The sequence below is a fragment of the Glycine soja genome, chromosome 18, assembly GCF_004193775.1.
Source record: "Glycine soja cultivar W05 chromosome 18, ASM419377v2, whole genome shotgun sequence".
In the NCBI taxonomy this organism is placed as follows: Eukaryota; Viridiplantae; Streptophyta; class Magnoliopsida; order Fabales; family Fabaceae; genus Glycine; species Glycine soja.
In genome coordinates, this window is record NC_041019.1 from 8,274,637 (window position 1) to 8,301,826 (window position 27,190).

A 27,190-nucleotide genomic window follows, 5' to 3' on the forward strand; every position below is an offset into this window, starting at 1 on the left:
CTCATTTTTTACCACATCATTAATCTATATAATTATTTTAATAATATGATATTTATGTAATAAATTTCTAAAATTGCAGTGTTATAACATTACATACATACAATTATAATATTAGTTATAGTATTATAGTATTATAATGCTATATACATAAATATTATAACATTGAAATTTTATATAATAATAATAATAATAATAAAATTCCTCCTTTACCTCTTTCTAATTCAAAAAAGACTTCATCGCAACCTTTACTAATTACAATATTTTATTATTATTTATAAAAGTCAAATTCTAAGTATAAAACTTACAATAATTTATACATATATATTGTTCAACAACTATCCCCCTTACTCCCTTTCAAAAAAAAAAAGTATTCCCTTTACTCCATTATAGTATTTATAAATTACAATATATTTCTTTCCAACCTGCCGACCCTTAGCAGTGCACTCTCATGGCAAAAACAGTAGCTTGGGATCCTTTTCCAAACTATTTACTAAAAAGGAGCTATTTTTAAATTATTTATTGAGGAGGTCTGTTTTTATTTGCATCGGACATAGGCACAATTCAACGGGAAAATGACATGTGACATTGAGTTGTGTTGTACCAAAAGCTTTGCACAATGAATTGCTACATCTGCAGTGGCGCAACCACTTTTAAATAGGCGATGTCAGCGTGTGCTTTCGGCAACATGTGTTGTTATAATTGCAGTGATACAATTACTCTTGATTTTTTTTTTTTTTTCTGGATCTTCAGACTCGATTTCATCAAAGGAAATTAAGACATCTCATAATTTAGAATTCAACCTAAAAATAAGCAAGATGTGGTACAAAATTATTTACATCAAAGATAAAACTTAAATACTATCACATAATTATATTGTAACTTCAACACATTAATTACCTGTTAAAATTCTCTTGATTTTAAGTGAAATGAATAATATGTACACTAATATCATCTAACTATGTGCAAACCATTATATATAATACATTTATTTACTTTAAAATAATTTATTTTAAAAGTTATATTTATAATATTTTTTATTAATTGAAATTAGTTTTTTTACACTAACAATACATCTTTATTAAATTTTGATAAGTATTAGCTAATTAGTATTGATTTTGTAAAATAGTTTATTGCTTGATTTCTTTTAAAAATATTATTAATTGTCATTTTACAAGAATTAAAATGATAGTTTTATAATTAAACAAAAATATGAAAATTTTGTGAAAGTTAAAATTTAAGTGACCTGACCAATATTATAAAGAATAAATAGTTTCACCATATAGATTATTTCAAATTAAATAATGATATTAAGTTCGAATTATATATATATATATATATATATATATATATATATAAATATAATTACATTAGATAATTAAAAAATTATCTTCAATAATAATTCTGTGACTGGATCAGAATTTTTTTTGTCACTATTTTCTTAATTATTCAATCAATATTTGTTTAATTTTTTTTACATTATAACAGTAATTGACATTTGAGTTAGGTAGTGATTCTCTTTTTGATCCCACAAACCACGTGAACAATTTTACAGTATAATAGTAATTGACATTTGAGGGACACATTATAATATTTATAACACTTAAATAATTTTTTTTAACAAACGGGACTCACGCCTTAATAAGAACATTTTATCTTCCGAGGATAGAAATATTATATAGCAACATCTACTAAATAAAACTAAGTGTGAAGATCTAGAAAAAATAAAATTAAGATTGGTTGCGCCATTGCACTATAGCATCCCATTGTGCAAAGCTTTTGGCACAACACAACTCAATGCCAAATGTCATCTCCTCGTTGAATTGCACCCCTTACTTTGATGCAATGCAAATAAAAACAAACCTCCTTGATAAATAGTTTGAAAACAACCTCCTTTTGATAAATAATTTAAAAAAAGACCCCAAACTAGTACTTTTGCCGCACTCATAATGCCATGATACCATCACTTTCTCCATTAGCAAATCTACAACCATCTTTATCGAACCCTTAAATTTCTTTATTAAATTCGTGGATAATGTTTTATATTATATTTATTTTAATCCTCATGATGTTCACATTATTTATATTTTTTTAATAAAATATTTACTCTTTAAACAAAAATAAATAAAGGTCAAAATTATCTAATAAGAAACATAAAATTATAATCATTGCCTAAAAATATATCTTTGTCTATGAAACTAAAAATAGAATTTATATGAAAGAATGATAAACACATACTTTCATGTCTTTTATATTTATTAGTTAGTTCTTCAATTAATTTTTACCAAATACGCTAAAGGAGGAACAAGGAAAGATAAGTCTTGATTAATTTAGTTGTTGCTTATCATCATTCATTACTAGAACTTGGAAAACGGACATCTTTCCTAAACTAATTATCTTTTTAATTGAAAAAAAAACATGAAAATTCTTCATCTAATTCATTAATATAATGTTAAGCTATACATATGAGGATTGCGTGCAATATTTATTTTCCCTCACTCCTTAATTTTCAAAACAAACTAATGATTAGTGCTAATAAAATAAAATAAAATAAAAATGAAGATTAATTAATTTGGCTTTCAGATCTCCAATGTCTTGCTTTCTCAAATCCGTTGGCAAAGTTCTCAAAATCATCAATGGTTTGCTCAATCTCTTCTTGTGTGTTCATGACAAAGGGTCCAAATTGCACTAGAGGTTCCCCCAAAGGTTCTGCTCCAACCAAAATGAACCTAAGGAGCTTAGAAGATTGGTTCCATGCCTCTAGGCCATCCCCAGCACCAAGAAGAAGAATATGGTGAGAATTTGAAGGCTGAGATTTCATGTTTCCAAAGATACCCTCTCCTTCCAATACATACACAAAAGCATTCCAAGATTTTGGTATAGGTTGTTGCAAGTGACCTCCAGGTTTGAGAGTGAAGTCCAAGAACATGGTTGGTGTCCTTGTGTAGATTGGAGACTTTATCCCTAGTGCTTCACCAGCTATAACTCTAACCTTGATACCATCATCCTCAGCTTCTGCTATGTCCTTACTCAACACTTCTTGATACCTTGGTTCAATCCTATAATAGCAGTACAAAACGGTTATACAAGATTAGCTTAAAAGTTTGTTTGGATTAAAGTTAGAAAGTTTCTGAGCATTCGTTTGAGCATTCTGAAGCACCAAAAGCAGAAGTAACTCTGTTGTTGGATTGGAAAAAACGTTAATTATGTCTAATGTAACTGGCTCCCAAACACGTACTTAAAAGTTAGGAAATTGTTTTTAAAGGACTAGGATTCTCTTATGTTAGCAAACAACATAACAAAGTCTTGTTATGAAAGAGAAATATACATGAAAAATTAATGAAGCCTGCAGTAATATGGTACGTCCAACTACAATTATTTCATATCTTTCTCATTTATAACAAGGCCAAAACTAACATGAGAGAATCTTAATCCTTTCTTAAATATGACCAAAAATCAGTTTAACATAACTAGTACTTCCAAAAAGCTATAGTGAGAAAGTAGACTATATCTATATTGGGTAACTCAAAACCTGACAAACTGAAACTAGCTACCACCGGCAATATGATGCCTTTATTGTTGAAGTTACCATCATCATAGGCAATATGGATGAGAGGCACATATGCTTGCCATGAGTGGCGGACCTACATTAGGTTGAGGGTATGCACTTGTACTTCCTCATTTTTTAAAATTCACCAATAATTTTTTTTTAAATTAAAAATTGTAAATAAAATTTTATATTTTTGTATTTTATTTCATCAATATTTATATAGTTGAACCCACTCATTTTATTTTTTATAATTTGTCCCCACTAACTTAGGGTCATGGTTCTGTCACTGCTTGCCATTTCAAACCGTTATGCACACTTGCATCATGCTGCTATTGAAAAGCACTTCTAGGAAATGGTCCATGATGGCATCGGAATCATGAGATAAAGTGGCATGTGAAACTAAGCAAGGTATATATTAATTCCAAAAGTTAAAATTATATTTGACTTTTTTTTCTTTGTTTAAGCAACTTTACAAGATCTGGCATTGTGTGAATCTTCCAATAAAGGGGATCAGAGATCTCTAAGGTGGAGAATGGATTCTTCTAGAAGAACCCTGAAGATCTCTGACATATCTAAAACAAAAAAACAAAAAAAATATTGAAAATAAAAAATAAAAAATCAACAGAAAGGAAAGAAGGTCATTATGGTCTTTGTGGAGGGTTGCGGGCGGTCGTGGTAGAGAGACGCGGAGGGGAAAGGGAAGGGGGAGGGGGGTCATCACCGCGCAGAGGAGAGATGGAAGGGGAGGTCGTCACTAGGCCACGTGAAGTGGAAGGGAGGGGGGAGGAAGGACAAGGAAGAAGAAGGTGGAGGGGAGGGGGAGTGGCAGGGAAGAAAAAGAAAGAAAAAAGAAGATGAAAGGTTAGGAGGGAGGGATGAGAAGAAAAAGAAAAAGAAGGAAGGGGAAGGTTGGGGAAAAGAAAGAAACAGAAGAAAAAGGAAGCGTGGGGGAGGGAGAAAGACACCATGAAAGGAAGCAATAGTGACCGTAGTGTGTACACAGTGATGAAGGAAGCACAAACGATTGAAAAAAAAATGAACGGTAATAGTTGGAAAAAAATTTGTACAATATAAATTGATTCAAACAATAGCAATTTGTACATCCAATTGTCATTCTCATTACTTAATTAATTCTATTTAATTTAATAAATAATTAAATAAAATTTTTAAAATGAGGTTCATGTGAGACTTACAAAAAATAATCTAAGATCCCAAAATGAGATTTATCACTAACAAAATAAAAGAGATCTTAAAAGATCTTCAATCCTACGTGACTATGTGGGATCTAACAAAAAATGATCTAAGATCCCAATTTAAAATCTACCACTAAAGTTACTCTAAAGAAAGGAATCGCTTTTTGTCTTATTGATGGTAAGCATAATCCGAATTAAACAATCACTCAAGATGACATAATGATGATGACCAACGATGCAAAAAAATATGTCATCTAACCTTGAGGCCAAGGCAAAGGTAACATTTTTGAGAAAAGAGAAAAGCTTAAAAGTCTTCTCCTTGATGGTTACCTCTAATATCCTTATTGGGGGATCTTTATTATTCAAATTTTCTTAAAGGTGGGCTAGGTAAGATTTAATTTGTAGAGTTTTAAGCCAAAAAAATAAGATGTATTCACATTGGAAATTGAATTTCTTTTATCACTAAGGTTTAAGTGATTTAAATACAAAATAAAATATTATATTTTACTAGATGAACCTTAGTTGAATGGATATATTGAAAGTTATTTTTATTTCAACTTCCAAGAAAACTTATTTATTATAGTTGGTGACAATCTTCACTATAAATAGAGAAGAAAATTAGTGGAGAAACAAAACACATGAAGAGAGAGTGTGTAAGAAGAAAGATTGTGAAACAAAATCACTTTGTTGAGAGAAAATTGTTTTTGTATAAAAGCATTATCATTTTTTTGTAACCATTGAATAGGATACTCAGGTTTGTAGAGTGATACACTATTTAGGGTGGGTTACAATCTTGTAATCATTTTTGTGATAGTGAAATATTTTTTGAGACGGTTCTATGGACGTAGGCAAGAGATGTCAAGTCACGTTAAATTCTTGTGTTTGTTATTATTTTTCCTACGGTCTAGTCTTTGTTGTGTTCTCACAATCCTTGTGAGTGTGGGTAATTTTATTTGTGAGTGTTAATTACCCAACAATAGTATCAGAGCTATGGCTAGGAGCACACAAAGGTTCGAGATAGGGGAGAAGACATCACAAGGGTACAAATATGTTGGTTCAAAGTGAGGATGCAAAGTGTATAAGGGGAGACACTTGGTGTTGTGAGGACAGAAAAATAACAGCAACCTTTGTTATTTGGATGGACAAGCCTTGAAGAGAAACCATGAAAGCAAAGTGAAGAAGAAATTAAAGTTTTCTAACGTTATAAAAGTGTTTGGAGATACTTCCGTTGGAGGAGAAGTTTGTTCACTCTCAAATTGATTGAAAAATATTTCTCTTTTGGCTTAAGGGAGAGAATTGTAGAGTTTCATGCCAAAAGATAAAGTGCATGCACATTGGGAATTGAATTTTTTTATCACTAAGGTTTAGGTGATTTAAATGCAAAGTGAAAGATTGCATTTTACTAGATGAACCTTAGTTGAATGAATGCATTGGAAGTTGTTTTTGTTTCAACTTCAAAGATAACTTATTTATTATAGTTGGTGACAATTTTCACTATAAATAGAGAAGAGAATTAGTAGAGAAACAAAACACATGAAGAGAGAGTGTGTGAGAAGAGAGATTGTGAAATAAAATCACTTTGTTGAGAGAAAATTGTGTTTGTATGAAAGCATTATCATTTCTAGTAATTAACCATTGAATAAGATACTTAGGTTTGTAGAGTGATACACTATTTGAGGTGAGTTACAATCTTGTAACCATTTTTGTGATATTAAACTATTTTGAGACAGTTCTATAGGCGTAGACAAGAAGTGTTAAATTCTTGTATTTGTTATTATTTTTTCTATAGTGAAATCTTTGTTGTATTCTCACTATTCTTATGGATATGAATAATTTTATTTGTGAGAGTATTGATTATTCAACATAATGAAACATAAAAAATACCCCGATCAAAATACAACAATAACAACAAAATTTTATCCCATTAAATGAGATTACATGTACGAATAATACAACATTATTCGACTCAATTAAAAACTAATGTTTCAAAAAATGCCCTATGATAAAAATCCAATGAGCAAATAAAAAGAAATTTAATTCACTTACATTTTATATTTGGAAGCCAAGTTGATCCACAACTGTAGACCCCTTTGGGTTCCTTGAGCCCCTGGCATTTTTGAGTGAATTCCTTGAGCCCCAGGCATTTCTGAGTGAACTATCCCTCTCCCTGCAGTCATCCATTGCAAGTCACCAGCTTCTATTGTTCCCTTATGTCCTTCAAAATCTTCATGCATTATAACTCCCTTAATAAGACAAAAGATTGTACACTATTAATAAATAAATGCACAGGCACAAGGGAAGGGACTTACATAGCACCTTCACAAATCACAACTTTAGGTACAAGTTGGTAGTAGCTTAGTTGGTATTCTAGAAGCAGATAAAAGACATTAACATGTGGGGTCATTCTTGTCTTTTTGCTTATGTAACCAGCTTTAGGGGCAATTCTTTCGTGGTTGTTTAGATGTCACTTATTAATATGGCTGATTTGGCAACCGTGAATTAACTTTTACATGTGTATGCATGGCATAATATATCTGGTTATTCAAATCAGAAAACCATATATTTAGGCTTGCTTTTTTTATTGTCTCTAAAAAGTTGCGTTTTTTAAAAAACAAATTCTCCCTCCGAGAGTCTGAGTATGTTTGAAAGTGTTTATCTAAATGTTTGTTCTAGAAGCACTTAAATAGAACACTTGAAGAAAATATAAGAGAATGAAAAAATGTGTCTCTCATCTGTTTCTGTCTTTTGATTTTTAAAACACTTATTTTAAAAACAATTTTCAAAATTTAATAGAAATGGATTTGATAAATACTGTGCAATTGTTTTACAAAACAATTTTGAAAACATGAAAATGAGAAGGGCATTAAACATTTTACATGGCCTCAGTTTCCATTTATGTATTATTTTGGGCCTCACCTTTATAATTAGTCCATCAAAATAATATGTTTCCAACTTTATAAAGGATTTCAACAGAAGTCAAATAACCAATAAAAAGATTTGCCCAATGATGGCAAAAAGTTATATAGGCCTCATGAGATGTTTGCCATTGGGAAAATTGAGTATGAGAAGAAGCCTGTGAATTGAAACATTCAATTTCCTCTATCTGCAACATGTATGTGACCGTCTCAAAGCCTGTTTTAAAAAAAACAAACAAACAAAAAAGCATCACAAAGAAGGAAAGATTAGTCAATATATCTCATCAGAGAAAATTTCTCAAAAACAAAATAAAATGACTAGAAAAGGCCAATTTTTAAAACCTATGGGGGTGATCAGGAAAACCAGCAGGAGCAGTAAGTGCAATGTTACAAAATTTGACATTCTTAGAGAACATACAAACAAACAAACACATTCACTTTCCCCTGCAATAAAACAGAGCAAAAAACAGGGCTTGGCACCTGAGAATTCATCCAACACAATGAAGGGATCAAAGTACTTGAGCTCAAACCTGATCAATCCCACTTAACAAATCAACTCAAAGATCTCAACTTTGCAATGAGTGCAAACTTCTAATGCAAATTGAAAAAAGGGTCTCGAAATTTTATTTTATTTTTTACTTTTTTCCATTCTCTGTTATTACTTACCGTCCTATGCTTCTTCTAACAACAGCCCCGACACCCTCAATCTGAGGTCGTGCCAAGAATTTCCTGGCAACAAGACGAGGCTCATTCAGAAAACTGCAACCTTTTTTCTGTGGCATTTTGTGAAAGGGTGAAAACCGCAAGTACCTACACAAATGTTGAAAGGATTTTGCATTCAATAAATGTGCCATCAAAGTTGAAAGAATTTCTATCCAAAATTTGCGTGGTCAAGGAGTTTGTCATGGAAGTCAATAACTGCTAGCGAGCTGTTATTTACCAAGCATTCTTTTGTTGTATTTTTTTTTCTTCAAAATTTGAGTTACATAGACTTTACTATTTTTTTTTACACACATAAACTTTACTTAAAACTCTAAAAACTGCGTTAATCAAAGAAATACATTTATTTCAATAATTTCAAAATTGATTTATAATTAACGGGTGACAAATACCATTAATCCTTAAAAAAATAAATTTAACTCAATTATCATGATGCTAAGCCAAAAAAGCATCTTCGTGGAGAGAAGATGGACTAGCATTGCAATTCAATTAATGACATCACTGGAATAAACGCATAACGAAGGGGGAAAGAAACTCAATTTCATTTGTGTCAATTAACATCACATATATAAGAATAATAATAGGCCCCCTCATAGAGACCTATGGTTTGTTTAAAGCTTGATTTGGCTTGATTAATAAAAAGGATAGATTTAAAGTTTTTTAAAAGTTTATTTATTTAAATGGATTATATAGATTTAAACTTATAAAAAAATTTATTAAACTGATAGGTTATTTTGTTAATTCATTTATATATAATAAAAATTAATATATGTGCATTATATTTTTATATTTAATATCCTAATAAGTTAATAATTTTATATTATAAATAAAATAAATATTTAAAATAAAAAGACATTCAAATAAGTTATTAGATCATATCTGACTTTTGAAGAGGTCAAATCATACCTAAAAAAAGGTCTTTGATAAGTTAACAAGCCAGACTTTCATATTTTATAACAAACCAGATTTATGTACACAAAGTTGACATGACTTATTTTCATTCTAATCATATAAAAAATCTAGTGAAGCGATAATATTTATTTTATCTCTTGTATTTCATTATAACAAAAAATCTTTCATTTTAATTAAAAGTAAGTAATTAAACATGGGATACAAATGATAGATGCTAGGGAAGTAATATTATCTTGTATTTCATTATAAAAATCTGTCATTTTAATTGAAAGTAAGTAACAAACTATATCCGTCATTTCAATTATAAAAAAATGGGATATCGCTTGCAAAAAAAAAAAAAAAACTCACGTAAATTTATTGTGAATTCCAACTTAGCAGGTAAGATTTCTGCCAATTATAAATTTGCAGAAAATTTCACATGTTGAAATCTATAAGAAATTCCTCATGAATTACTGTAGTTTTTTTTAAAAAAAAAAATGAAAACTATATAACACGTCCAATTTTAGCATAAATGCACAAATGCTAAATTACATGTTTGATATTTTGTGTCTTAGTTTTTGTTTCATTTGGTCCTTTATATTATATTTATAAAGTGAGTCAAAATGATATTTTAAAATAATAATTATTTTATTATAAAACGTGATTTTGAATTATTTTTTAAATAATTTGAGACATTAAAATTATTCGATTAAACTTACTTACATAAAATTTGTGGAAACAACTAATATAAGAAATAAAAAAAACTCAAACATGATGAAAATCAGATAAAAAATGAGTCTCATGAACAACTCGAAAAGAATTTAATATTAGATTTTTAAAATCTTTTTATTTTATTGCTCCTTGGATTTATTTTTCATTTGATTTTTATTATGTTTATTGCCTTTTTCTATTCAAACATCAATTAAATTTTATAATTTTTATGTAAGTGAATTTAATTAAATGATTTTTGTTTCAAAATGATAAAAAAAATACTTCAAAATCAAATTTCAGAATTGAAAATGATCATTATTTCAAAAAAATTATTTTGGCTCATTTTAAAAATAAAAAGACTAAATTAGAGCTTCAAAAACATAAAGGACAAAATTGAACAAAACCTAAAACATAAAAGAAGAAACATGTAATTTAGCCTATATATTATAAATACCTAAAATCATCTTTTGTGTATAAAAAATTAAAAAAAGATTGATATGATTTATTTTAATTGAACAAAAAGCTTCTCTACATATTTTGTTTAGACTTAAAGATAGTATTATATTAAGTCCAATCTTAAAAAAAGGCATTTCTTTAATATATTTTCTTAAAAAGCTGTTTCCTTATAACTTAGAAAATACACTAATACTTGAATTACGTTATTTTAAAGTTAAAAGCAGAAGAGAAAAACATTAAATATAGTGGAAAATCTACAAAATTTATCATTTTTACTAAATTTAAACCAATCATACGCAGAAAGACAATATTCAAAGAGAAGAGGGATGTGCTTCAAAGGTTTAGACTCTTTCTCAATTAATACAGATAGGAAGGGTGGGGAGAGTAAAGGTCAGTACAATTTATATACTCTTACGCACCTCAATTTTCAAAGATTAATATAACATATATGGCACTTCAGAATCAATAACTATGGTAGAAACTTGAAAACATTGAAGCCATTGTTTACAATACCAACCAAAGATCCACCATAGTTGGGTTTCTTACTTCCCAAAAACTGTTTCCTACTCCATATGCTACTGCTACAACAGGAAGAGATTGGAGAAAGGGGGAATGTACCTAGCTACAACAGCTAATGGAAATAATTTACTACTGCAAGTAAGCAATAAGAATTATTCAAGCAATCTGAAGTCTAAAGCTTCATTCTGCTTAACCCAGAAAGAAGTAGGGGAACTAGAGGACTAAATTTCAAGTTTTATTTTTTGTTTTCCCCTTTTAATGGGAATTGGGAAGCCTGCACCACTCAAAGTAGAAGAGAAGCTGCAAGCACAGTCAGAGTGGACAAAAGGAAGCTGACAGTGACCTTAGCCTGTGCATTTTGCAGGGGTTGTGCTCCTGATTCAGTCCCAGCAATAGGGCTAGATGGGGCTATTTTAGAAAGAGGAGGCAATGGTGGTTCTGTCACTTCAGCTTCTGTCAGGGGAGGGGCAGGAGCCAAAGCCGGTGGCAAGGAACAATCATATTAGTAATCAAATGTGAGAGTGAGACTCCATTGTAGTTCTGAATTTGACATGAAGGGAAAATCAATTTTACTATGAAAACAAAATGAGTGAGACACAATAAAAAATATGATGGAAAGAAATCAAAAGGATTAAGTAATCTACTGTTTATTGTATGGTTATATCTACAGGAATTGTGAGGGAAAATTTACTACATTAATATAAAGTATGGAAGAGAACTAGAAGTAAAAAATACCTAAACCCCAAAGTGATTATACAGAAAATATCAAAACCAAATAACTCCCAAAATTGCACCTTTAATTTCAAGAACATCAAATATTTGCTTACAATTTTTTTTCATATTTTCATAAAATTTAAAATATATTCACAGCAGGCAGTGAAGCACAAAAAAGAAAATACAAGTGAGGGCAAAACGGATAGAAGTTTTCGTAGATTAATCTTCCATGCAGCTATAAATAACTTGGGATTTATCATAACAGGGTTCTGGGCACCTCTTTCAGGTCCATATCCAGCCTTAAAGCATATCTTTTACACAAATAAAAACTCCAAAATAATTATGATAATATACCTGTTAGCGAAATTGATTATCCTGTAAAGAGAAGCAATAAGGCCATTTTCATCCCTATTATTCCTGGCATATGATTTGTTTGTGTTGTGTGTATGTTTCTCATTCTACATGAATTTCCACTTATTTGGGGTATATATCATTTAATGTTTGATAGGTCTTTTCTTTTATATAAATGACCTGAATGACGAGTATTGGACCATTTGAATTACGGGCCAAGATTTTATATCATGCCAAACCAAGTCGAATGTAAATATTCCATTGCCAAATTTGATCTCTGGGATTTTTTTTGCCAAGTTTGCTGAAACTTGATTGAGCAACATTTGTGCTCTCAATAAGATCAATAGAGCTTAAGCAAAATGGTATTCGATCCTTTGACATTTGAACAGGACAGTGAAGAACATCCACACCATCTGAAATAGCCTTTTCATATGCCAAGTCAGTACAAGGAGGATAATCTCCACTTGCTCCCTATTTTGGGATGACCAGAGTGCCAACTGAAACACGAATAGAATGAATGTATCTGGTTAACAATGATGCAATCTACACCAATATAGATGTGTAATACAATGAATCAACCAGGGATAGACTAAAGAACAATATGAGAGAACATATTCATAAAAGCCTAACAAAAGCATTGATTCTGATGTACCTTTCTTTGTTGCATTGAGGCCTATGTGAGCAAAGCAGTCTGCATAATAAGAAGAGCATTCAATATGTATTCAAAGGGGAAAATTGTTTACTCATGCATACACTTATTCTGAAGTTAATCAGGTTAGGATTGTTGAGTTATGTAGAATCCACATGCGACTAAAATCAAGTACTAACTACTTAAGTACATACACATTTTTAGAAGATGCAGAACCATAGTAAACCGATACAGAAAATTTCTATTTGGAAAGATAATCACTTGCAATACTTTGAGAAAAAAATATCAATATCTGTGTTAATGCAGTAAGGAAAATGAGCATCATGTTCTTTACAATGGTGTATATAGTTGGAATCTTCCTAAAGAAGTCAGTCTAGTCTAAACTGGACTTTGCTTAAAAGTTGGAAACATAAAAAAGTTGGTAGTGGTCGTCTTAAGAGATTTTTAGTAAGATTATGCGCGTGCACTAGCACCAGCATTAAGACATGAAATCCTATATGGTAATTATAAATTCAGCCAGTGTCATTTCTTTGATCAAGAATTCCAGATTGTATAACTCTCTGAGTGGAACCCTCGTGGAAATGCTGTATACCCTTACCTTGATTTCAAAATAAAGATAAACTAGCCTACATATAAATAAATATCTGAGTACAGTGATCTCACACTTCTAGCATTATACAATATTGTTAACTCCTTGACAAGGATAACGATGAATGGTTTGTACTCGAAATGAACAAGGCCAGCAGTAAGCAGGATCTATAGCTTCATGAACTTCATTAAATGAACAAATACAATCTCTCGGTAGAAACAAAAATGATAATAGTAAACAAGATTTGATCAGTTCAAATGCATCATATTTGTGGAAGGCCATTCTAACAAAAAGGAGAAAGACAACTTACCTATAGCCTCAGATGGTGTTAGGGGGAAGTCAGACAACACACCATCAACAGAGAAGTTTCGAATGTCAATAAAATTGAGGTACTCAGCAACAGGATCATAATTGTAATTATATTATTAGGTATGAAGCTTATGTAATTTGGTTTGTTCATTGTATGAGATAGTACATTTGGGAATATAATTTGAATTGGTGCAGAAGGCCTAACCGGAGGTGGTCTAAACACAAATGATAGTCATAGAGGTATGAAACTTGTTTTCTACAACAATTATAAATAGTGACTAGTTATGCATAACATAATTTAACAATAAGTAATCAATTATATGTAAAAATCACTCACAACACTAAGAGTTGGAGCACTTTGAGTGATAGTTGGAGTTGGAACTGAAGCACTTTCAGCATTAGGAGTTAGAGTTCTTTCAAAATTAGCTAGAGGTTGTTCAACTTCTGGAATAGGTTGAGAGTAATTAATTTCATCCTACAAATAAGTAACATCTAACATAAATAACTTGTAAGTAACAATAAAAATAATTAATTAAATTTTAAAAAATGTTACTCTTGTTGTGGTTGCATTGAGTTACAATTTTTGTTAGATTAATTATGCTTATTAATGAATATTATGTTTATTATTATGTTTGTTTTAACTTATGTTTGTTTCTCTATTTTTTAGGTATTTAGTGTAATGGTATCCTTGTAACGATAAAAAAAGGGTGTAAGATGAATAATAAATTATATTTTATCCTTAAATGAAACGAAATTTGGGGTATGACAAATTAGTCCAATGAAAACTTATTCACATTTTAGTTCAAAAAAATTATTGACATTTTGGTTTAATGAAAAATTATTGACATTTTAGTATAATGGTAATTTACTAACATTTTAGTTCGATAGAAATGACATTTTGATCTAAAAAAAATATTGACATTTTGGTCTAATGAAAAAATTACTAACAAGTTGGTCCAATTGTAACTTAGTGACATTTTAGTTTTATGATAGCTTACTAACATTTTGGTTCAATCTATTTAGCAACCATGTTAGCAATTATTTTGGTGAGATTTTCGTCCCTCCGTAACTCGTAGGCTGTTTCGTTAAGTAGATGGATGAGTTTATCGTTCTCTTTTTCACTTTTGGATACTAAAATTTAAATTTTTATCTTTCGTAAATGAATTTATCAATATTCTATCCATTAAAAAACACAAGTCAGTATTTACCCAAAACTTAATATGCCAAAAACAACGAGTAAATAGACAATTTAGTCTCTGGTTTTGTACCCCTGTTGCATATTAGTCCCTAACTTAATGAAAAATCCAAAATAGTCCCTATCTTTGCATAAGTTTTGCAAAATAGTCATTGTCGTGACATTGGAAGGTAACATCGTTAGTGAGATATATTGTTGACAATTATAGTGCCACGTAAACTATCCAACGTGACACTATTGTTGACAGTGTTGCAAGATGGTCCTTCTTCCCTTTCATTCACTCAACCACTGTGCTTCTTCTTCATCATCCTTCATCTTCTTCTCCCTCTCCCTCTCTTCCCTTCCCAAAGTCATCTCTCCACCTTCTTCTTGGCGCCACCATTGCCCTCATTCTCCCCTCTTCCCCTCCAAAACCCTAACCCCCAAAAAACCCAAACCCCCTCTATCCTCCTCCAGTGGAATCGCAAAACACAACCCTACCAGTGGTTCAAAATCATGAGTGATAAGAATGTTGTTATGCCGCATGTCACGATGGATAATGCAACCCACTCTGCACTCTTCATGAAGATATCGCAACCCTCGAGCAGCTCCAAGAAAGAAAGGAGGGGGGAGGGGAGTGAATCACAAGAGAGAGAGGTTTGATATTTTGGTGCCCATCATCAGTGTCATGTTGATACGTGCACTAAAATTACTAATAATATATAAAATTTAATGAAAGAATTATTTTGTAAAACTTATGAATAGAAATAATTTTAAATTTTTTATTAAGTTAAAAACTAATATGTAAGAGGAGTATTCAGAGACTAAATTAATTATTTACTTCAGAAAAATACTAGAACATAAAAGGAAGTATATGTTTGCAAATTCTACTTTGCCTTCATCCCGAATCAATTCAACACTAGCACAACAGGTTTCAAACTAAGTCACCGATGGCGACCACGAAGCCTTCGTTGCAATCTCTGTTGTCTCTTCTTCGATCTCCGACGAACTCTCTTCCACTTCCCTCTCTTTGTTCTCGCCGTCATTCTCAGTTACGCCGGTGTTTTCCACCTTGCCTCTCCCTGCATTGTCGACCAAGCCCACGACCCTTACTTAGCTCTTCTTCACACACACAAACTTCTCTTAAATCTTGAATCTTTTTCACTTTTTGCCGAACCCCACTTCAGTTTTGTCACCATAAGGAGCTTCTAGACTCCACAATTAAGAAAAGTAACCATGAATGTGCTCGTGGCGGTAAAGTGGGGGTTTTCAATTTTTTTCATTTTCGTTTTTTTGAAGAGATATAAGGTTGGTTGAATGGTTAAGAAGGAGGGGAAGGAAAAAAAAAGGTTGTGGGTTTGATCCGCCAAAAAACCTAACGAACTAACAATTTGCCAATAAAAAAAAGAATATTTTTTGTGTTTTCTGGGAGTGCAATAAGTGTTTATGTTTGTGTGTTTCGAATAGTTGCGGTATGTATTCATTGTCCAAGACTTTGGCTGAGAAAGAGACTTGGGATGTTTTCAAGGAGAATGGATTGGATGGTGTGGTGGTGCAAAAATGAAATTTGGTCTTCAAACCCACACTTTGTTTGAGCATACTCTAATTTTTCAGTTTCATAGTGATGAAATCAGCAATAGAAGGACGAGGGGAGAGAGAATGAGTTGAAGAAAAAAAAACAGAATTTTCAAATAAGTTACCGGTGAATTAAGTGATTATCCTTCTTTAATTTCGGAACTTATATATTTTATAAATATATATGATAGTAATAATTGATGATTCATCTGTATATCACCTATCTAAGTAATTCACACTAGAGCCACTCACTATATATATTACAACAGAAGATATAAAAAACTCATCTATAAAACATTTCAGATATAAGATATGTACCCGTAATAGTTACAGCAGCAACAGAAAGAGATTGGAGAAGGGGGAATATACGTAGCAAGCTACAACAGTGAATGGAAACAATTTACTTCTGCAAGTAAGAAATAAGGATTATTCAAGCAGTCTGAAGCCAGAAGCTTTGTTCTACTTAACCCAGAAAGAAATGGGGAACTAGAGAGCTAAAGCCAGCATAACCAACCCTTTTTCTTATCAATTTTTCTTCTTTCTATTTAGTGGGAAATGGGAGACCTGCACCACTCAAAGTAGAAGAGAAGCTACAAGCAGAGACAGAGTGGACATAAAGAAGCAGACAGCGACCTTAGTCTGTGCATTTCGTGGTGGTTGTGCTACTGGCCCAGTCCCAGCAATAGGGCTAGATGGGGCTATTTTAGAAACAGAAGGCAAAGGGGGTTCTGTCACTTCATCTTCAGTCAGGGCAGGGGCAGGAGCCACAGCCGGTGGCAAGGAATATTTGGCTATTTGTTTGAAAAGGCCACCTACTTGAACTGGTTTCATGTATGGAGGTGTGTTCTCACCCAAATTTAAGCATTTGTTCCCTGCAGTTTGATGAGGAACTATCATATCAGTAATCAGATGTGAGACTTCATTGTATATCTGAATTTGATATGAATGTGGAACGAATGAAAACTGAGAGGAAAGAAAATACGCATAAGGATGTCTTTTTCTTCATTTGTTTGGAGAGAAAGTTGAAGAAAAACAAGAATAGTTGATTTCTAGAATTTTTTTTTTTCTTTCCTTCCACTTCCCTTCAATTCTAATTTCAAATTTCTCTTTCTCCTCTACCAAACATAAAGGAAAGGAAAATGAAAGGAGTGAAACAAAGTAGCAAAATATTATGGAAAGAAATCAACAGGAGAAAGAAAGCAATGGACTGTGAGTGATACTTTACTACATTGAAATAAAGCTTGGAAGAGAACTGCAAGTAAAAGGTGTCATACCCTAGAGTGATTAAACATAAAGTATCAAAATCAAATAGTGCCAAATTTCCAGCATTAATTCCAAGAACAAGAAATAAAGGTTTTGTATGCACTTACTTCTGTATCTATTAGCTGTTTTTGGGAAGTCTGTGATGACACCATCAATTTCAGCATCTTGAACAAATGTGTTGATCTCCACGGTTGAATCTGACAAGAAATCCCATGCAGAAGATACAAACTCATTGCTGAATGTTTCAACGTAAACAGAGATATTAGAAGATTTGAACTTTGGCACAATCTTTGTAGAGCCAGTCAGGAAGAAGTCGTTAAGGGGATATACAGAGGACTTATGGAGAATCACAGAATGAGCAAATCTTTTGATATCCCGAATAGCTGAATCAACTGCATCACCAACTATCTCATCAATCCTGTAGACAAGTTCATAATTGGTTTTCTCCTTGAATTTCAGTAGTACTGAACTATTAGTGGATTGAATCATAACATTTGGAGCCCCTTGTTTATCATAGCCTGCTTTTCTCAAAGTATCAATAACGGCATCAGTCACACTTAAGTTTTTTTCCCTTGCAAGATAGTCTGCATTCTGACAAATGACAATAGTAGAAAACAACATAATTTCAATAAAAAGCAATGAGAGAAGATAACTTTAAAAATATTTATTATTTTATTCTACAACATGTTAAGAACTATTAGTGATTTGAAATTCCCGATGGGATCTAGATAGGAAACTGGGGAGTGCAGGGATTGAATTCCCCCCACAGACTCCTTGTGACCAGGGCAAGTGCTACTGGGTCACAAAGCCATGTATCCCACAAATCTTTGTTCAAAATAATATAGCAGCAGAGAGAAGAAATATTAAATGTAAAGCCCACAATGTGTTTCTAGAGCTACAATTAGAAGCACATTTCTTTTATTATAGTTTGATCAGGATAATTGTGAAGGCGGCAGGAATATTACATGTTCACATAATCTACAGCTAATGGAATGATTGAAGACTGGATTACTTAAATAACAGGCATAAGAAAAACGCACCTCAATGATGATCACAGCACCTAATAGGGAAGTCTGACCTTTTATCAAGTTCAAGAAATCTGTCAATCTTAAAAATTTCCCCTGCTTGTTGTATTCTTGGTTCCTAAACAAATGGTAGTTGGAATACGGGTTGAACATTGAGGCTGCAGGGAAAAGGAAGAACAGAAAAATACAGACTTCAAATATTTGCTTATAATTTTTCAGATATTTATAGGTAAAATATATTAACAGTGGGCAGTTAAAAGAAACTACAAGTGAGGGAAAAAAAAAAAAAGAATTTTCGTGAGATTAGTCTTTCAAGCAGCTCTAAATAACTTAGGGTTTGTCAGAGCAGGGTTCAGTGCACCTCCTTCAGGTCCAAATCCAGCCTTAAAGCATATATTTTACACAAATAAAAGCACCGAAACAATTATGATATGCAAAATTGATTATCCTGTGAAGAGAAGCGATAAATCCTTTTTTTTTTGTTCCTGTTGTGCATATGTATCTCATTCTACGTGAATTTTCACTTATTTGAGGTATATATCATTTACTGTTTTATAGGTCTTCTATATAAATAACCCGAATAAAGAGTATTGGACTATTTGACTTACGGGTCAAGTTTTTTATATCTTCCCAAGCCAAGTCAAATGCAAATATTCCACTGCCAGATTTGATCGGGATAGTTTTGCTACGGTTGCTGAAAATTGTTTGAGCAACATTTGTGCTCTCTATAAGATCAATAGACCTTAAGCAAAATGGTATTCCATCCTGTGACATTTGAACAGGACAATCAAGAATATCCGCCCCATCTGAAATAGAATTTTCATATGCCAAGTTGGTACAAGGAGGATAATCTCCACTTGCTCCATATTTTGAGATGACCAAAGTTTTAACTGAAACATGAACAGAATGAATGAATCTGGTTAACAATGATGCAACCTACACCAGCATAGAAGTGTCGTTCAATGAATCAAACAGGCATAGACTAAAGAACAAGATAACAGTACATATTCATAAAAGCATAACAAAGCATTAATTATAATGTACCTTTCTTTGTTGCATTGAGGCCTACATGAGCAAAGCAGTCTGCATAATAAGAAAAACATTCAATATTTATTTGAAGGGGGAAAATTGTTTACTCATGCATACGCGTATTCTGAAGTTAGTTAGGTTAGGAATGCTAAGTTATGTAGAATCCACATGCAACTAAAATCAAATACTGAAGTGCATAGACATTTTTAGAAGGTGCAGAACCATAGTAAACTGATACTGAAATTTTCGCTTTGGAAAGATAATAGCGTGCAAATATCTATATTTGTGTTAATCCAATAAGGAAAATGAACATCATGTCATTTATTATAATGGTCCCCTAAAGTATATAGCTGGAATCTGCCTAGTGAAAGAGCCTAGTCTAAACTAGACTTTGCTTAAAAGGTGGAAGCATAAAAAGGGGGTTGGTAGTGGTCGGCCCAAGAGATTTTTAGTAAGATTATGTGCATACACTAGCAAAAGCATTAAGACATGAAATCCTATATGTAATGGTCAATATAAATTAAAACAGTGCAATTTCTTTGATCAAGAATAATTTCATATGATATAACTATCTGAGTGCCATCCTCATGGACATGCTATATACCCTTACCTACATTTCAAAATAATGATAAAACTAGCTCGCAGACAAATCAATATCTGATTACACTGATCTCAGAATTCAATCATTAGACAAAATCAAACAAGTTGATTCACACCATAGATGATAAATCCTTGCTTTAAACATGCACGGGCACTTAAAAAATTAACAAAGTAAAACTAGTAACAGGATCATAGATGCATCAATTCCATTCCAATGAACAAATACAATTATGAGTAGAAAAAAATGATAATAGTAAACAAGATTTGATCAGTTCAAATGCATACCTATAGCTTCAGATGATGTTAGGGGGAAATCAGACAGCACACCATCAACAGAGAAGTTTTCATTGTCTATGAAATTCAGGTATTCGGCAACAGGGTCATAACTGTAATTAAAGCTGATAGGAATGTCATTCTGAAAATCAGAAGCAAAGACTTCCAGCCCCACTTTGTGTGCATCGGAGACCAAAGATGTATGGCTAAGTAGATAAAGATTTGTTGGATGTACAGGCCATATGTATTCTTTGGGAACAAGAATTCCTGAAGCAAATGCCTTGATAGATGTTAGATTTTTTAATAGTGAACCATACATGAGACTGGTTGATGGATCTACATCATTTTTTTTCAGAAACCTGAAGACCAGTTTTGTTTTTCTTTGGTTGATCTGTGTCCTTATACTTCTCAGGAAACCAGCTTCAGGTGATGAGATATAACTAACATTTACTGTTCTAGAAACAGAGAGTATGTAGTTTTTCATACTCAAATTGTGTTTTGTGTAGAATAAATCATGCTGCAAAGTATCAGAAAAAAATGGTCTTAGTTGTGGAAAAATTAGAATACTGGATGATGAAAATACATTATACCTGAATATTCAACCACAATCCTGGCGGGGCTGCTCTTTTAACCAAGTCACTCACAGTAAGAATTTCAAATAAATTGTAATCAAACAAGTTAGTTCGAGAATAATCTCCCTGAGTCACTGCACAATTACTAAAAAAGTCAGCAATATATCTCCAAAAATGACAATTTCTGTTGACAAATAGTATACATCACTCCCAAAACAAACTATTATTATGTGAAACTTATCAGTCTTAAATGTGTAAGTTGCAAAGAGACTAAATTATCACAATAGCAACTATCAATGTAATATTAATTGAAGCCGGTGATCATATGCGTGAGACAATGATCATATGCATGAGAGAACTAAATTTAAGGGATTACCCGAAATAAATTAAGGTTAGCTTGATATCAAATAAAAGAAATAAGGACTGACTTAATCTAGCAGGAATATAACTTCTCCTTCATAAATTTCCTATTTGCTCGGGTTTAACCTTTGATGCATTCATCAAACAATCTGACAAAACATAGCAGAACTAACGAAATGAGGTATAATTTCAATGTCAGGTTGATTATGTATTATATATTCCTTAAATTAGCAGGAATTATCTGTTTTAAAACTTGAGAGGCATATCTTGTTCCATTTACTTCCACTTTTATATTTGGTAGTACAGTATGTCAGTAATTTGATAGCTAAGATTTGTTGGCAATAAATTTGTATACTCACGATATAAGTCATCATTTAATCAATTCTAATTTTAATAATAAAGTATTATTTTATTTTTATTGTCATATTTTATCATTTGATTAAATGGTCCATTTGATGATGTCATTGATTAAAATTAAAGACTTCTTATTATAATAGAGATTATGATAATGAAAAACAAATATGTTCTAATCTTAATCTAAATCATTCTTGATCATAGGATTATTGTAAATAGGATACAATAATCCGAATAGATTAATATATATGTGATAGTATTTATTTAATAAATATTAATAGATCTCATTTATTAATTTGCATATAGATGAATCATATGTTGATGTGATCATTGAACTGACTCAATTGAAATTTTTTAATGGTTAAAATTTATCATAAACTTTCAATAGAAAATTCTCAAGAAAATGTATAATAGTTTTCTTTGACCTGAGATTGTCATAGTAATTAACAGGTTATTTGTTGTATTTTGATTTCGGACACCTAATGCTTTGGAGCATTTGTTGAATGGATATTAGATATGATTAAACACCTATAAAATTAATGATTAATCAAGAAGGAATCCATCAACTCTTGGTAATAAATTTGAGCTCTATGAATAAAATTATATCCTAGCCAGAAAAATTAAATGAAAGAAAAAGTGAGTTTGTTAAGTCATTATAAGTTAACTCAAAAGGGTTTGACAGTGATACTATACTCTAGAGTTAACCTAGAGATGTAAAGATGAAAGAAATTATTTCACTACTCTTCTAATGATTCTTGATTAGTATATTAATTTGATTAATATATTATCGACTTATTATTGAACCTACGGGGTCACACACAAACGAGTGTTCTAATATTTGTTAAAGAAATTATTTTAATATTTGATGATTAATTAAATTTGAGAAAATATGATCAAATGATTAATTGATTTCAAAAGGAAGAATATTATTATATTTTTGCTAGCACTGAAAATATAAATAATATGAAAGATTCGGTATGATTTTTGTATTTGGAACTTGAGTTGAAAAGACGACTGAATACAAGTTTGACTTGGTCAATTATTATTTCGATTTTAATTGCTAAATGGTTAACAATAATATAACTTAAAAAGGGATACTATAAATAATGATTTTGATTTGATTAGAAATTTGGTATTCTTAGCATGCTATAAATAGGCTGAATGGATTTCCAAAAATCACTTCTCTATTCGTATTTTTTTACCTGTCAAAGTTGTTGACGAATAGAAATCAGTCTTGATATGGATACACGTAGAGTCTTCACACGATTGAAGAATTTTTATGCTTTAAGAGCTATCAACAGATACACCTTTTAATATGTCACCTATTTATAATATAATTTAAATACAAAATAAATTCTTTTATTGTGCAATGTGAGTTTTTGAACACCTTCTTTCCTCCAAGATTACGAAAGACACGATTTAGACCTTCCAATTTAGCTTATGTGGTGTTTTTTTTTTCTTCTCCACTTCCATCCTCCAACCCTCTTAAAAACTGTTTCTTTATATGTATTAGTCAGCATATGAGTGTACCACACACTCTTAGTGACATCTGACCACCGTTTTTTGTTAGTTAGACAGTCATGGAGTTTTTGTCACCTATAACAGGACTCTATAAAATATCTGGTACTACTTGCAGTGAATACATGATACACTCAATTTTTAAATTCAGTTCACAGACAAGAATTCTCTTTGTCCGTTCATAGATCCTACCATGAATCTTTACAGCGAAAATTACAAACCTAAATTGAAGTGTTTGTTACTTTTAACTTCTAATATCATTATAATACAAATGTATTAGTGTTGGATCTATTGAAAAGGTAGAAAAGAATCAGTTAGTCCATCAATTACTGAAATTGTGTAATATAAGTTGAACTTACAGACGACATAGGACCGCAGATCCTCTAGGGTATAATCCACAGCAAAATAAGCCGTGGTTGGTACACCATTAACTGGGTAAGTCTGACTTCGATTTGGAAAAGCATAATTAATGTCGGTAGCATTTTCAAGCTTGATGTCTGGGAAGCAGATCCCCTGCCTATCTTTCGTTAATTGCACATCACACCATGCAATGAGATTTTTTAAACCAGTTCTTACTGCAAAAATATAGGCCAAATCACTGGAATCAGGAAATATCCCTGAAAAACCTCCACGTGCTATGACCAACGGTGGAGCTCCTGCACCAAAGAACTTGTCCAAGTGAGTTTCAAGACACAAAGTACACAGCAGAATGTTTCCCTAAAAAAAAGAGTGCATAAATCATTCATGTACGTTACATACTCTGAACTAACAAAAATTTCCCCCTTTTAATTTATTTCTATTTAATAATTAATAATTCATAACTTTGCTATACAAAACCATGGAAGGCACGGATCAATTGACTCAATGTTGTTCCAACTTAACTAGTGACCTTGAGTTGGAGCTTTGTATACAGTAACATTAAATCCTTGAAGGAGAGCTTCGTCATTCATAGTCGTCCTACTTAACTCTCCTGTGGAAGATACCAATGGTATCGTACCGAAATAGCTTGACTATACTAAAAGCGTTGAATATCTTGTATTTCCACTTGCTACATGCTTTTTTAGTTTTCATTTTTTTTATTCGTAGGAACTGAAGATAGATAACAGGAGATTTACAATAATTGATACATGTTGTTCAATCAACTGCGCTAGACTCCTAGGTTTAGTTTCCATTTATAACATACAAAAACAGATTTTCGAAATTCTGAGAACAACTCAACTACACCACAATGACCACACCAACTTCAACGAGTTGATTCCCTGCTCCAACACCGAAATTCTCACTTTCCTACGTACCCACTCAAATTCTAAGAACATCAAATATAAATACATATATTTTCTAAGCACCAACTCGACGAAGAAGAACAAAGAACACTAAACAAGCTAAGTCAAGCTTCGAACAAATGTTCCTCTTATTGTTTATTTTTTTGGTGCATTTTCTCAGCAACATATGATGAAGCGAAAAATAGAAGGAAGAGAAAGAAGAATGAAACGAGACACGAACCAGTGAGAGTGTTCCAAGTGGTACTGTTAGTGACTTTTGCAGAGACCAGAGCCAGCACCGAGTGAAGAAGAAGAAGAAGAAGCAGAGAGAGAGCACGGGGAACGGCACGTGGCTTCCACATTCCGGCGAAGTTCCGGCAAAGCCTGGCGGAGAAAAAGCCGAGAGTTTTAGTCAGCTTACTATGAGTGGTAACTGACTAGGTTGGTTGTGTACTTGTGTGATATATATACTATAAAAGGTGAAATAAAGAGAAAAGAAATTGGAAAAAAATAGAATTAATGAAATAAAGAGAAATAAATCAGAAAATTATATTGTTTAGATGAATAATAATAAGAAAAATAGTCACTTCTCTCTTAATGAAAAGGAATTAGATAAAAATATTTTCAAACTAATTAATTTTTTAATATTTTTACTCTATTATTTTTTAACATATAATTGTTTATTATTTTTTAAAAATATGTTATAAAAAATATTTAATTTTTTAAGAAATTAAAATAAAAAGAGATTATTTTTCTCTATTTCATATCAATTTGAAAGAGAAGTATTTTTTTTAGGTCCAATAAAAGTTCAGTAAAAGAAAAGGTCCTAATAAAATTAAGTTTTCTTCTTATTTTTCCTTCATCTAAATGAAGAAAATTTAATATTTCAATCACGCCTTCCTACTTTACTAATTCATTTGGCTTCATTTTACCCCAAACAAAGAATCTGCATTACAATTTTGTCCAAAATATTGTAAAAAAAACTATTCAACTCTCTTTTTCATATAAATTGTATATGTACAAAAAAATCTTTTATGATAGTTAAATTTATAAAAGTCTCACTAATTTAAAAATAAAACCTATTAAATAGAAAATATGACTTATATACTTGATAAGATGAATATAAATTTAGCTTGATAAAAAAATGTTAATTTTTTTTAATGTGCTACAAAATTTTGTTCCCTTTTGAAGGATAACGGCTAACCATAACTAGCTTGAGCCATGAAGAGTACGGTCCACTAAATGGCAGCACCTGCATGAATACATCAGTTGCGGGGCCAATAATGACGATTCGAAACGGTGCGTTTAGGATTTAATAGTTATACATAATAATAATAAAAATTCATGTTTATATATTGATATTATTATTTAATTTCATATCAGCGTTTGAATTATATTAAAATAATTATTTTAAAATTTAATAAACTTTTTAATTGCGATTGAATGACTTTGTATAATGTTAGTATATAATTTTTTTTCTTTAAAAAATATCATTAATATGAATAATCATAAAAAAATTTAACAAATGTACCATACTTTTTTTTCCAAACAAATGTATCATTCATAATAATTAGATAAAAATTTAATATTGTAAAAAATTTACATTATTATTAGTGCATAACCAATTTTTCTCAACATTATATGTAATATTATATAGAGTTATTCTTACCTTTTTTTAAAAAAATTGTATACACATGTTCTAAAATATCCCTCAAAATTAAAATAAATTTTTTTATTATCTCACTTTATTATTCACCAAACATTATCAATTGCTACTAGAATAGTAGCCCCAAAAGACAACAAGAGAAGACCTCGAATGCAAAATTGGAGTACTAGTCAATGAGTAAACGTACAATTTTCTTTTTGTTTCTTTTATTATTATAGCTAGTCACATTCATAATCACGTTCTTGTCTTCCACCCCTCCCATTCTGCCCTTTTCTTTTTTGATAGCAACTAATAAATAATTTTAACAACAGTTTGGAAAAGTCAAATTCTTTTGATAAAGGATATAACAAGGAGATATTCTTGTGCATGTAGGCACACACCTAAATGATAATAATCATAAAATATTTTTTTAATAATTATTTGAAATCAATCATCAAAATTCAGATTTCTTGATTTTTTTAAGCAAAGCTTTCTTGATATTTTAATTATATTACATAGGGTTGCACTGTAGTGAGAATTAAACATGAGACTTAATATTTGATTTAGATAATAACAATTATTACACTATATTAATTATAATGATTATTATGTTTATTATTAACTCTTTTTTCTATCAGAGACGTGTTGACAAAATAAATTTAAGGTTAAAATACATATTTGATTTTTCATGTTTTAGTTTTTGTTTAGTTTAATAATGTGTTACGTTTTAGAACTTTCATTTTAGTTTATAGAGAATAACTTCAAATTATTCAATATTATCAATTGTTAAATGTGACTTAACGGAAATAGATGCACATATTTCTTTAAAAAGATCATTTTTTACCTTAATTTTTTTAGAAGGATTCAATTTCATGTTTCATGTTTTTGATTTTGTTCACAATGGACTAAATTAAACCTTTCTTAAAAACATTAAAGACGAAAATGACCATTTTAAAAAATATGTGTATATATATTT

At 31.0% G+C, this 27,190-nt stretch overlaps 2 protein-coding genes across 4 annotated transcripts; both read right to left on the bottom strand.

Annotated features, from left to right (window-relative positions):
• Positions 1–2,543: 2,543 nt before the first annotated feature.
• LOC114394864 (pirin-like protein At1g50590) lies at positions 2,544–8,551 on the bottom strand. The gene is made up of 3 exons (XM_028356534.1): positions 8,322–8,551; positions 6,787–7,872; positions 2,544–3,056 (listed from the first exon to the last, which is right to left on the bottom strand). The coding sequence occupies exons 2-3, from the start codon at positions 6,972–6,974 to the stop codon at positions 2,561–2,563; spliced, it is 684 nt and encodes a 227-aa protein (XP_028212335.1). The 5' UTR covers positions 6,975–7,872; positions 8,322–8,551; the 3' UTR covers positions 2,544–2,560.
• Positions 8,552–12,214: 3,663 nt separating this feature from the next.
• On the bottom strand, positions 12,215–24,999 carry LOC114396222 (glycerophosphodiester phosphodiesterase GDPDL4-like). Of its 3 annotated transcripts, XR_003663255.1 has the most exons (12): positions 24,811–24,999; positions 23,667–23,963; positions 21,094–21,209; positions 20,516–21,020; positions 19,646–19,684; positions 19,210–19,491; positions 18,617–18,759; positions 17,684–18,167; positions 16,828–17,185; positions 16,632–16,719; positions 12,670–12,708; positions 12,215–12,514 (listed from the first exon to the last, which is right to left on the bottom strand). XR_003663255.1 is itself a non-coding variant. In XM_028358127.1 (9 exons), the coding sequence occupies exons 1-9, from the start codon at positions 24,929–24,931 to the stop codon at positions 16,887–16,889; spliced, it is 2,286 nt and encodes a 761-aa protein (XP_028213928.1). In that variant the 5' UTR covers positions 24,932–24,999; the 3' UTR covers positions 16,574–16,886. The 3 variants fall into 3 exon arrangements, 1 of the variants encoding a protein (XP_028213928.1); XR_003663254.1 differs by lacking the exons at positions 12,215–12,514; positions 12,670–12,708 and having other exon boundaries at positions 16,530–16,719; XM_028358127.1 differs by lacking the exons at positions 12,215–12,514; positions 12,670–12,708 and having other exon boundaries at positions 16,574–17,185.
• Between the last annotated feature and the right edge of the window lie 2,191 nt (positions 25,000–27,190).

Excerpts from the sequence above, each read along its gene's own strand:
- LOC114396222 (XM_028358127.1), bottom strand. The coding sequence starts at position 24,931 with ATGTGGAAGCCACGTGCCGTTCCCCGTGCTCTCTCTCTGCTTCTTCTT. Across the intron at positions 18,168-18,616 it reads GTGCTGTGATCATCATTGAG|AATGCAGACTATCTTGCAAG; the intron begins GTGCGTTTTTCT and ends GTCATTTGTCAG. Across the intron at positions 17,186-17,683 it reads AACAGCTAATAGATACAGAA|GGAACAAATGCTTAAATTTG; the intron begins GTAAGTGCATAC and ends ATCAAACTGCAG.
- LOC114394864 (XM_028356534.1), bottom strand. The coding sequence starts at position 6,974 with ATGCATGAAGATTTTGAAGGACATAAGGGAACAATAGAAGCTGGTGAC. Across the intron at positions 3,057-6,786 it reads TTGGCTTCCAAATATAAAAT|GATTGAACCAAGGTATCAAG; the intron begins GTAAGTGAATTA and ends CTGCTATTATAG.